The 13,141-nt window shown below is 38.5% G+C and overlaps 1 protein-coding gene across 1 annotated transcript in view; it reads left to right on the top strand.

Moving 5' to 3' along the window:
• Positions 1-1,401: 1,401 nt before the first annotated feature.
• Positions 1,402-13,141, top strand: part of LOC118572619 (cytochrome P450 3A13-like) — a 45,329-nt gene continuing 33,589 nt past the window's right edge. Inside the window, exons 1-4 of the mRNA XM_036172345.1 lie at positions 1,402-1,472; positions 3,059-3,152; positions 3,542-3,597; positions 11,702-11,801. Of these exons, the coding sequence (XP_036028238.1) occupies positions 1,402-1,472; positions 3,059-3,152; positions 3,542-3,597; positions 11,702-11,801 (321 nt within the window). The remainder of the gene's footprint in view (positions 1,473-3,058; positions 3,153-3,541; positions 3,598-11,701; positions 11,802-13,141) is intronic.

The following is a 13,141-nucleotide window of genomic DNA, read 5'->3' as shown; positions in this document are numbered from 1 at the left end:
TTGATACAATATTATATCATTTACATTCTTATTGTCTCTTGCCTTCAGAGAGATTGAACTTTTTCTGGACCTGACAGCTAAGTTAATAATGTACCTTGAGATCACTTAAGATTTACACTGATACTCTACTATATATTCACCAATTGTTTAACCTGCCTTTAAGACAAAAATGTTACAACCAGCTTCACTTACCTTCAATTTCCCATGTAATCAGCCTTTACAAACTAAGCTAATGCACAATTTTAATCTTATATTATATATCCTCCCATGGCCCTGATTCAATAATGCACATGTGTGTTGTAATCATTTGCTGAAAGCAGCCCACAGGTTGGAAGCAAACCTATAAATAAATATCGACCATTAATGTTGCAAATAACATACAGATATAGCTTGGTATGCTTGCCATTTGGGGGGTGGTACTCTGAGTGTTTCAGTTTTAGTTAGGGTCAGTAAATTATATCCTCCTCTCCACAAAACTCTGCTGAAGATTTCTATAAAGAATCCCTCATCCATTACCCATGCCATGCTTTCTTTGAGTCCAATAAATACAGAGCTAAGTCCTTTGTTAGGGATACATACACAAGCAGTAGGTACACACAGATTCACAGGTACAAATGACCAACATACCATCACATACTACAGACAGAGGGTAGGCACAGGGGAAGAAGTGAAGAATTTAAGCTTGGGCTTGTGACACTAATACATTTTGGGACCTATGGGTATATATTTAACGCACCTCACTGACACTGGGAGTACAAAAATAATAGTGAGAAATGCCCATTAATAATGACAGTGTATAAGGGAAATATATACAAAAAGCATGAACAGTGCAAAAATGACAATAAAAGAAATGCATGGGAAGCCAGTTTATCTAGGGATGACATGATTTATTTATTTTTGTCAATTTTTTTATTAAATACAATGTTTCATCTTCTAGAGTATAGACAGGGTTCCACAAAGACAAACATGCATGTGTAAATATTTATAAATGAAGCTTATGTGCAAATATTTAATGTGTTTTGCAATATAGACAGCCACATAAAAATAAAGGAAATTTAATGTCAATCACATTATTGCATTTCTGACAAACATCTATGACTTCTGGTACTACCAGAACATTGGTTTAGTTATTTATTAATTTCCTAGAACTAGAAAGAAGTCCAAATGTAGGTTAACATGAACTATTATGAACTGTCAACAGAGGATGTCACTCTTATTCTCCATACCCATAGAAGATCTCCAGTTGGTCTTTCTACTGGCAGTAGTGACTGCCCCACGCCCTTTTCTAGAATACAAATACTGCAGATTGTCTTCAGAGATTCACTCCTGGACTCAGAAAGAGAACTCATGTCTTCACCAACTAGGAAAAGTCAGAAAGAAATATCTTGAAGGAAAAGAGCGATGGACCTGATTCCAAACATTTCCACAGAAGCATGGGCACTGCTGACTACCATCCTGGTGCTCCTCTTTCTGTGAGTAATTGGTTGAAAGCCTCTCCTTTATGGCCTTAGAGTTGGGATGATTCTCAGGGCCCCTTTCCCTGTGAGAAAACCAAAAGATATTATCCAATAGAAATTCATAATTCAAAACCTGAACACATTTCTGCTGTAACTTAAATAATTTAATTCACTGTGATTTTCAGCCAAGTGTTTTTTCAATAATGTTAAAAATCCAACATTAGGAGACAATCTGGAGCAGGCTAAAAATGATTACAGTCCACTGTTTCTCTTGTTGTTTTTCTCTCATTAGTTTGTCTCACTGGGATAGGCAGAATATTGAACCCACAATGAGGGAAACAAAATCTGAGATAATAATGATTACTTAGACTCAGGCCTGTCTGTCCAGAAAATATTATCACATAGATTGTTGGGTTACTGACAGTAAACTAAGTTCCTGTGACTGATCATCTAAGTACAGAAAGCTGCCTTTGTGCCATCTAGGATCTAGGAAGAAACAAAACGGAGAAATGATATTTTATGTAGTTCATTGCCTCATGAGTTCATTTGGATAATACATGGAGATGTTAGAGTTTTCTGAGAATGATGGAAAAATATTCTTTGACCTCAGTAGGGCACAAGTGACAGATCAATGTAGCCATTCCTCCGAAGTCCACCCTAGAGAGACATGAGTTTAGGTAATTATCACAGGAGTGCATTTGAACGGTTACTTGCAGGGGAATGAATGACTCAAAAGCAACTGCAGCATCAAAACCCCACACCTGATCTGATGACTCACAACATCACTATCTTAAATATATACATTCCCCCATGAATATTTTGCATGATATGTATGTATATCACATACATGCCTGATGTCCATGTAAGTTAAAAGACGGCATTGAATTCTCAGGGGAATGGAGTTATAAACTCTTGTTAGTTCATTTGTTTGCTAAGTACTTCGATCATCTGCAAGGGCAGAAAATACTCTTACCTGCTGAGCCATCTCCCCAACCCTAAAGCTGCATCTAGGAAGCTCTGAACAGTTTTCAATCTGAGGGACAGGAAAAGGTCAGAGAGACTTGTCAGGAAGTTCTGCTGGTGGGCTATCTTCCGCCTCTAACCAACTTCACTGTTCACTGCTTACATAAGGTTGAGGCAGGGTCGGTAGACCTTGCATTGCAGATTAATCAGACTGATGATGTTTCTTTACTTCCTAAGTCATGTGAGTCCATTAACAATACTCAAACTCAAGATTATAAAGTTTTATTATATATTAACTCTATGACTGGGACAATCAAGTATCAACCTAAATGTTTTTAGTAAGATGGTATATGAAGCAAATTATTTCTTTGAATTTTTTCTGCTATAGTCTGATACCTCACTGAAAAAAATTTTGTTAAGTCTCAATTTTTGCATCCAAGAAAAAATATATATACTCAAATATACATGTGTATCTACTCACATATTACATATTGACACAATAAAATACATGGGTTAGTATGTATTTGTGTGTATACATATGCATATATAAATATGTATATTTTAATATGGCATTTGGTTATGTGTGTATTTATGTGTGTGTGTTTGAATAAGACCTGATTTTCTCCTCCATGTTATAGGTATGGGACCTCTTCTCATGGACATTTTAAGAAGCTAGGAATTCCTGGTCCCTATCCTCTGCCTTTTGTTGGGACAATGCTTAACTATAGGAGGGTGAGTGCTATTGGGTTCTCTACTTTGCTTCTTGTGATGGTGTCAATTAAATATCATTAAATCCCATATTAGTTCATCCTTTCAATAGGACATTGGGATTAGTTGTAAGGCTTTCAGTTTGAAGAATTGTTCTTTTTTTTTTTTCACACTGAGATCATTACCTGTTACCTTGGGTTTTACTAACATATGTTTGTAACCTCAGGGTTGTGGCAGGTCAGGTATGACTTCAGGTTTGTGTCAGGTCAGGTGAGGACCCGAGCTGTTAGCAATAGGACATTAGGCTGAAATGCTGGTGTGTAGTCTTTGGGAGCATCAAAGACCTCATTTCCCATGTAGTGGTCAATAAAGGTAGATAAATAATGACTTTTCATTTTCTTTTCTTATCTCAGGGCATATCAAAATACGATATAGAATGCCAAAGAAAGTATGGGGATTTTATGTGGGGGTGAGTATTCTGCAAATGACCCATATGTACATTTGCTACAATGTGACACCAAACTGCATGGGAGAACTTTGTCAGTCCAGAGTTTATTTGGACACATTTGCCTGGTTTAAAGTGTTTGAAAGCCTGTCCTGCCAAGAGTTCCATCAATATATTTTTGCCCTCAGTTGATTTAAGATGAGAGAGTATTGCACATAATGATTTGTCTTTGTCCTTTGTTCTGGAGATACCTAACCTTATTTTTACCCAGTGTCTTATTTTTATTTTTTTTTTGTTTTTCTTTTATTATGTGTTTTAATTTTGTACATTAGCCATGGGTTCTCCTGTCTTCCCCCATCCTACCCCACACCCATCTATCCCCAGCACCTCCCCTCCATTCCCATGTCCTCCAGGACCAAGACAGCCCTGGGGATTCATTTAAACCTGGTGGATTCAGTACAGGCAGGATCTGTCCCCTCCTTCCAGGCTGGGAATGTGTCCCTGTGTAAGCCCAAGTTTCCAAAAACCCAGCTCATGCACTAAGGACACATCCTGGTCCCACAGCCTGGGTGCCTCCCAAACAGATCAAGCTATTCCTTTGTCTCACTTATTCAGAGGGCCTCATCTAGCTAGGGGCTCCTCAGCCATTGGTTCATAATTCATGTGCTTTCTTTCAATTGGCTATTTGTCCCTGTACTTTTTGCAAACTTGGATTCAACTATTCATGCTCTTCCAGTCCCTCCTCTTTCTCGACCCTTGGACATCTTGAGCTCCACCTGGGGCCTGGCTGAGGATCTCTGCATCCATTTCCATGAGTAATTGGATGAGAGTTCCAAGATGACTGATAGGGTGTATAGTCATCTGATCACCACACTAGGTCAGATCAAGCTTTCTCTCGACCATTGCCAGCAGTCTACAGAGGATATCCCATTGTGGATTTCAGGGGACCTCTCCAGCACTCTGCCTATCCCACTTCTCATGTGATCTTCATTTATCATGGTCTGTTATTCCTCATTCTCCCTTTCTGTTCTGGATCCAGCTGGGATCTCCTGCCACCCTAAGCCTTCTTTCCCTCAAATCTTGCCCTTCATTACTCCCACTGTTGTCCAGGTTGTTCATGTAGATCTCTGTCCTTGGGTGATCCTTGTGTCTTTCCTAGGGTCCCATTCTCTAGGTAGCCTCCCTGGAGTTGTGCAGCAGTCTAGTCATCTTTGTTTTACATCTAGTATCCTCCTATGAATGAGTACATACCATGTTTGTCCTTCTGAGTCTGGGTAACCTCACTCAGGATGATTTTTATCTAGATCCATCCATTTGCCTGCAAACCTCATGATGTCATTGTTTTTCTCTGCTGAGTAGGACTCCATTGTGTATATGTACCATATTTTCTTTATCCATTCTTCAGTTGAAGGGCATCTAGGTTGTTTCCAGGTTCTGGCTATTACAAACAATGCTAATATGAACATAGCTGAGCAAATGTCCTTGTGGTATGATTGAGAATTCCTTGTATATATGTCCAAGAGTGCTATAGCTGGGTCGTGGGGGACATGGATTCCCAATTTTCTAAGTAAGCGCTATATTGATTTCCAAAGTGGCTGTACAAGCTTGCATTACCACCAGCAGTGGAGGAGAGTTCCTCTTGCTCCACATCCTCTCCAGCATAAATATCTTTCAGCCATTTGAACTTCCTCTGTGGAGAATTCTCTGTTTAGTTCTATATCCCATTTCTTAATTGGACTGTTGAGCATTTTGATGTCTAATTTCTTGAGTTCTTTATATATTCTGGATATCAGCACTCTGTCAGATGTGGGGTTGATGAAGACCTTTTCCCACTCTGTAGGCTGTCGCTTGTTTTGTTGACCTTGTCCTTTGCTCTACAAAAGCTTCTCAGTTTCAACAGGTCCCATTGATTGATTGATTCTCTCAGTGTCTGTGCTACTGGTGTTATATTTAGAAAGTGATCTCCAGGGCCAATGTGCTCAAGAGTACTTTCTATTTTCTCTTCTATCAGGTTCAGAGTAACTGGATGTATGTTGAGGTCTTTGAACCACTTGGCCTAAGTTTTGTGCATGGTGACAGATATGGATCTATTTGCAGCCTTCTACACATTGACATCCAGTTATGCTAGCACCATTTGTTGATGATGCTTTCTCTTTTCCATTGTACATTTTTTTGGCTTCTTTATCAAAAATTATATGTTCATATGAGTACAGGTTAATATCAGGGTCTTCCATTTGATTCCATTGGTCTACATGTCAGTTTTTATGCCAGTACCAAGCTGTTTTTATTACAGTAGCTCTATAGTAGAGCTTGAGGTCGGGGATTGTGATGCCTCCAGAAGTTGTTTTATTGTACAGGATTCTTTTGGCTATCCTGGGTTTTTTGTTTTTCCATGTGAAGTTGAGTATTATTCTTTCCAGATATGTGAAGAATTGTGTTGATAATTTGATGGGGATTGCACTGAAGCTGTAGAGTGCTTTTGGTAAGATTGCCGTTTTTACTATGTTAACCCTGCCTATCCACGAGCATGGGAGATATTTCCATTTTCTGACATCTTCAAATTCTTTTTTCAGTGACTTAAAGTTCTTGTCATATAGGTCCTTCACGTGCTTACTTAGAGTAACCCCAAGGTATTTCATATCATTTGTTGCTATTGTAATGGGTGATGTATCTCTGATTACCTTCTCAGCCTGTTTGTCTATTGTATATAGGAGGGCTACTGATTTTTTTGAGTTGATCTTGTATCCTGCTATGTTGCTGAAGGTTTTTATTAGCTATATCAGTTCCTTGGTTGAATTTTTGGGGTCACTCATGTATACTATCATGTCATCTGCAAATAGGGAGAGCTTGAATTCTTCCTTTCCAATTTGTATCCCTTTAACCTCTTTATGTTGTCTTATAACTCTGGCTAGAACTTCAAGTAATATATTGAATAAGTATGGGGAGAGGGGACAGCCTTGCCTTGTTCCTGAGATTAGTGGTATTGCTTTGAGTTTCTCTCCATTTAATTTGATGTTGGCTGTTGGCTTGCTGTAGATTGCCTTTATTATGTTTAGGTATGTTCCCTGTATTCCTGATGGCTCCAAGACCTTTATCATGAAGGGGTGTTGGATTTTGTCAAATGCCTTTTCTGCATCTAGTGAGATGATCATGTGTTTTTTTTTTTTAATTTGTCTTTGAGTTTGTTTATATGATGTATTACAGTTAAGGAATTTCATATGTTGAACCACCCTTGCATCCCTGGAATGAAGCCTACTTGAGCATGGTGGATAATTATTTTGATGTGTTCTTGGAGTCCGTTCGCCAGAATTTTATTGAGTATTTTTGCATCAATGTTCATGAGGGAGATTGGTCTGTAGTTCTCTTTCATTGTTTCATCCTTGTTTAGTTTAGGTATCAGGGTAATTGTAGCCTCATAGAAGGAGTTTGGTAGTATACTTTCTGCTTCTATTGTTTGGAACAATTTAAAGAGTATTGGTATTAAGTCTTCTTTGAAGATCTGGTAGAATTCTGCAGTGAAACCATCTGGTCCAGGGCTTTTATTTTATTTTATTTTATTTTATTTTTTTTGGTTGGGAGACTTTTAATGACTGATTCTATTTCCTTAGGGGTTATTGGATATTTACTTGGTTTATCTGGTCTTGACTTAACTTAGGTATGTGGTACCTATCCAGAAAATTATCCATTTGTTTTAGATTTTCCAGTTTTGTGGAGTAAAGGTTTTTGAAGTATGACCTGATGATTCTCTGGATTTCCTCATTGTCTGTTGTTTGGTCCCCCTCTTCATTTCTGATTTTATTAATTTGGATGCTCTCTCTCTCTGTCTTTTGGTTTGTTTGGATAAGGGCTTGTCTATCTTGTTGATTTTCTCAAAGAACCAACTCCTTGTTTCATTAATCCTTTGTATTGTTCTCTTTATTTCTATTTTCTTAATTTCAGCTCTCAATTTGATAATTTCTTGTTGTCTGTTCCTCCTGGGAGACTTTGCTTCTTCTTGTTCAAGGGCTTTCAGGTTTGCTGTCAAGTCACTAGCATGAGATTTTTCCAGCTTCTTTGTGTGGGCATTCAGTGCTATGAGTTTCCCTCTTAGCACTGCTTTCATAGTATCCCATAAGTTTGGGTATGTGGTGTATTCATTTTCATTGATCTCTAGGAAGTCTTTAATTTCTTTCTTTATTTCTTCCTTAACCCATTGGTGATTCAGTTGAGCATTATTCAGTTTTCATGAGATTGCAGGATTTTTGTAGTTTTTTCTATTGTTGAAATCTAACTTTAAAACATGGTGGTCTGATAGAACACAGGAGGTTATTCCAATTGTTTTGTATCTGTTGAGATTTGCTTTGTGGCTAAGTATGTGGTCGATTTTTGAGAAGGTTCCATGGGGTGCTGAGAAGAAGGTATATTCTTTTTTGTTTGGGTGGAATGTTCTGTAAATATCAATTAAATCCATTTGAGCCATAACATCTGTTAAGTCCATTATGTCTATGTTAAATTTCAATTTGGCTAATCTGTCCAGAGGTGAAAGTGGGGTGTTGAAGTCTCCTACTATTAATGTGTGGGGTTTTATATGTGATTTGAGCTTTAGTAATGTTTCTTTTACATATGTGGGTGCCCTTGTGTTTGGGGCAAAAATGTACAGAATTGAGACATCATCTTGGTGGTTCTTTCCTGCTATGTGTATGTAATAATCTTCATCATCTCTTTTGATTGATTTTAGTTTGAAGTCTATTTTGCTGGATATTAGGATGGTTACACCAGCTTGCTTCTTAAGACCATTTGATTGGAAAGTCTTTTCCCAGACTTTTATTCTTTAGAGGTGTCTGTCATTGAGTTTGAGGTGTGTTTCTTGTATGCAGCAGAAAGATGGGTCCTGTTTTGGAATCCATTCTGTTAGTCTATGTCTTTTTATAGGTGAATTACGTCCATTGTTATTAAGGTATATTAATGACAAGTGATTGTTTATTCCTGTTTTTATTTTTATTTTTTGGTGGTAGTGTGTGTGTACTACTCTTCTTTGGAGTTTACTGCTGTGGTGTTATATATTGCTTGTGTTTTCATGGGTGTATCTGCATTCCTTAGGTTGGAATTTTCCTTCTAGTGCTTTCTGTAGGGCTGAGTTTGTGGATTAGTATTGTTTAATTCTGGTTTTGTCTTGGAAGGTCTTCTTCACTAAATCTATTATGATTGAAAGTTTTGCTGGGTATATTAGTCTAGGCTGGCATCCATGGTCTCTTAGTGTCTGCATTATATCTGTCCAGGTCCTTCTGGCTTTCAAAGTCTCCATGGAGAGATCCAGTGTTATTCTGATGCGTTTGCCTTTATAAGTCACTTGGCTTTTTAACTTTGCTGCCCTTAATATTCTTTCTTTTTTTCTGTACATTTAGTTGTTTAATTATTATGTGGCGAGGGGACTTTTTTGGGGCATCTATTCTGTTTGGTGTTCTATAGGCTTCTTGTATCTTCATAGGCTGTTCCTTCTTTAAGGTGGGAAAGTTTTCTTCTATGATCTTGTTAAAAATATTTTCTGTGCCTTTGAGTTGGTATTCTTCTCCTTCCTCTATCCCTATTATTGGTAGGTTTGATCTTTTCATGGTGGCCCAAATTTCTTGGACATTTCGGGACATGACTTTGTTGGTTTTAGTGTTTACTTTGACTGATGAATCTATTTCTTCTACTGTATCTTCAACACCAGAGATCCTCTCTTCCATCTGTTGCATTCTGTTGGTTATACTTGCATCTGAAATTCCTGTTTCTTTACTCAGATTTTCTATTTCCAGCATTCCTTCTGCTAGTGTCTTCTTCATTTGTTCTATTTCCCTCTTCAGGTCTTGGACTGTCTCCCTTGCTTCTTCATGATTTTCTTTCAGGACTTATTGTTTTCTTCTGCTTTAATTGTCCTTTCCTCTAGTTTTTTTATAGCATTCTTCCCATTTTTTGTTTGTCTGTTCCTCTACTTTATTTTTGATTTCTTCTATATAAGGCTCTAGCCTCTTCATAATGTTACTTATAAGGTTGTTTTCTTCTTCTTCTTCTTCCATTCCGTGATGTTCTGATCTAGCTGTTGGAGAAGGACTAGGTTCTGGTGATGCTGTATTGCTCCTTATTTTGTTGTATGTACTTCTGCCTTGATGTCTGCCCATCTCCTCTTGGGTTCCTTCTTGGTCTTATCAGTGTACTTGGTCCAGAGAGAGCTGACAGATTTAGGGAGCCCACATGGAAGCTCTGGGCCACATGGGAGTGCTGGTCCAGATGAGAGTGCTGGCTGGATAGGAGCTAGGGAGGGTGTTGGACTCTGAGTCTTGGGAAGCCCTGGGGTCTCCTTATTTTGTCCAGATGGGAGCTCCTCTTGTCCAGATGGGAGTTCCTCTGGTCTGTGGTCCAGATGGGAGATCCAGGGCAGGATGGAAGCTGGGGACTGGTCTCTGATTCTCAGGAAGTGGCTGAGGTCTCTGGCAGATGGGTGTGGGGACAGGGTTTGGAGACTGCAGTGTCTGCCTGCAGTCTTCGAAAAGGAGAGCCTTCCCGCAGATTGGCCAGAAACTGGGGCCAAGTTGGTCAGGTCCTTTTGGGATGGCCTGTGTCCAGTGGTGGGAGCCAGGGGCAGTTGCCTCTCTGGCTATAACCCCAGGCACTCACCTCTGGACCAGATGGGAGTTCTGGGGCCTACAGGAACTGGGGGGGTTGGTCTCTGAGTCCCAGGAAGTGGCTGGGGTCTCAGGCAGATGGGTGTGGGGGCAGGGTGTGGAGACTGCAGGGTCTGCCTGCAGCCTTGGAAAAGGGGAGCCCTCCCTTAGGGCCGTCAATTGGCTGGAAACTGGGCTACCCAGTGTCTTACAAGGGTTTGTGTCTCTATTCTTCCTTGAGACTTTTAAAAGTTATAAGAAATACATTAATTCAGACATATGTATCATTTCTACTCATTCAGTAGAGTGTCTCCTGCCCATACTGATTTACAATTAGATAAAATCAAAAGTAATTTTATAAAAATATTTCCAGTAAATACGGACTTTTCAAAGAAAGGCTATTGGGAAAATAGGCATATTTACAGTTATTATTTTTGATTAATTTAATGTGTCAATAAAGTATATTTTCTTATTTTATTACTTCCTTTTTGTTTGAGGTTATAATATAATTGCATCCTTTCTCCTTTCCCTTTCCTCCTTCAAATGCATCCTCTGGTTTTCATTAATTGTTGTTACATATCTATATGTATATATAAGTGCATTTAACTTTGTAACTATGACCTAATCAGTCTGTATAGTGTTATTTGTACATATGTTTTCAGGGCTGACTGGAATTGGGTAACCAGTGTTTGTGCTCTTCCCTAGGGAAGATCATTTCTCTCATTCTCAGTAATTCTTACCTGCCTGTACTTCTTTCTGTGGGTTGCAGGCATCCCAGACCTTCCTCCAAGTTTAATTTTTGAGACCAGGTCTCACTACATTCAATGTTGGTCTGGAAGATGCTATCAATGCATACTGGCTTAGAAGTCACTGTCTTTCATATCTGCCCCCTGACTACTGATCTTAGAGTTCTGCATTTTCATACTTTGTTGAATTATCTTTTACTTTTTAATTTTTGTTACATTTTATACAAGGCATTGACTATTTAATAAGAATGTGTATAGTTCTTTTCTCTCAGCACATACTACTCACTTTGATGAAAAAGTGTTGGATATGTTACATCAGGCTGTTGACTTCTAGACTTGTTCAATTAATTATTTTGTGTGATGGTTGAGGCAATTAGGGATTTGTCTAGAGCCTGGCAAGAAGTGACATCACTATGCTGTGTGCTACAAGCAAGTAGGAAGAGGTCCTGCCTCTTCATCTGTTCTCATCCATCCTCAGAAACCACTGTACTAATTACAAGGGTCTTTTTGCTTCCATAACCATGTGACCTAAGGCCATGGGCATGTTGTGATACATTTCTAATGGCCCCAATTAAAAGTTCCTATAAACATTATTCCTTGTGAATTGTTAATGTTTTGGCCTTAGGGACAATAGAGTAGCAGTGAATAATCACTTACTATTCTTAGAGAAGGACAAGTTTCAGTTCACAGAAGCATGTATTATAGAACCAGAGGTAAAAACAGAATCAAAATGTAATTATCTCTGTTTTTTCAATACAGGATATATAATGGAATGCTCCCTGTGCTTGTTATCACAAAACCAGATATGATCAAGAATGTGCTAGTGAAAGAATTTAATTTGGTCTTCACAAATAGACATGTAGGTATTCCTTTTAAAAAATGTGAGGAATGTATACATCAAACAAGTAATATAGACATATTTATGTGCATACCTGTATTCAGCAACAATTATTAAAACAACCAGGCATGTATAAAAAAGAAAAGAAAAGGGTATATGAAAGTGTTTGGAAGGTAGACGTTGCCACTACATTATAATCTCAAAAATAAAAAGTCAAAATGTGAATATTTGTTTAATTTTTTTTCTGATCCCACATGGTCTAGCAGTTAGGATTCCTGGTTTTCGCTCAAGGAGCCTAGGTCCCACCCCCAGTATAGGAACACCTGTATCTTCCAAAAAATTAGCTGGACTATGTTGTAGTACACCTTTAATCCTAGCATTCAGGAGGAAGTGGCAGGTGGGTCTCTGTGACAGTGAGCTGAGCCTGGTCTATAAATCAAGTTCCAAGACAGCCAGGGCTACACAGAGGAAGCCTGTCTTGAAAAGCAAAACCAACAACAAAAGACAGTATTATGAGAGGCTGAAGATGCTGCTTAGTTGTAGCTTAACCTGACCTGGAGTTCAATCTCTACCACTACAAAATGAACAAACTTTTTTTTAAAATGAAATTGTTATGGATTCACTGTAATTTGCCAACAATGTACAAGGCATGCAATGTTTTCATGCTGTTTTGTTAAGGTGGGGACATCAGCCTTTCACAAGGAGAAATTCTCAGCACTCACAGATAAACAAAACACTTCTTTCATTGGTTCATAACCATTGTTTAATAGATCACAATTTGCTGTCTAAAGTAGGTATTCATGGGGTCAATTCTCAAGGGGTAAGAGCAGACATGACCCTGGTCACAGGGAATGGACATGCAGGGTCACAACACAGAAGTCAGTAGTTCATTTGAGCAGCTCTGCTGTCACAGGGCAGGACAGGTTGTTACTGTCTCCTTATAATCTTGTTGCCCATAGTCCCTAAGGAAGCTTGGTAATCATAATTAAAGTTAAAGTTGGTGTTTTCCATTTTCCTTCAGTTTTTTCTAGGCTGTTTATTTATTTTATTTGGCAGTGTGTTTAAACTTTTTTATTAAGTGTCAGGGCTTGAGTTCAAACTGAGTTTGGTCTGATGACAGAGGTAAGATAATTTACCCACATTTATATACCTCCTTGTATAAACAGTTTTCAATGGTACTTTTAAAATTTTTCAGTTAAGGTTGTTTCCAGGTTCTAGCTATTAAAAACAATGCTGATATGAACATAGCTGAGCAAATGCCCTTGTGGTATGATTGAGCATTCTTTGGGTGTATGCCCAAGAGTGCTACAGCTGGGTCTTGGGGGAGATGGATTCCCAATATTCTAAGTAAGCGCCATATT

Source organism: Onychomys torridus, chromosome 22 (genome assembly GCF_903995425.1).
Source record: "Onychomys torridus chromosome 22, mOncTor1.1, whole genome shotgun sequence".
In the NCBI taxonomy this organism is placed as follows: domain Eukaryota; kingdom Metazoa; phylum Chordata; class Mammalia; order Rodentia; family Cricetidae; genus Onychomys; species Onychomys torridus.
The sequence above is the reverse complement of the archived record's forward strand: the minus strand, read 5'-3'. Positions and strand labels throughout refer to the sequence as shown.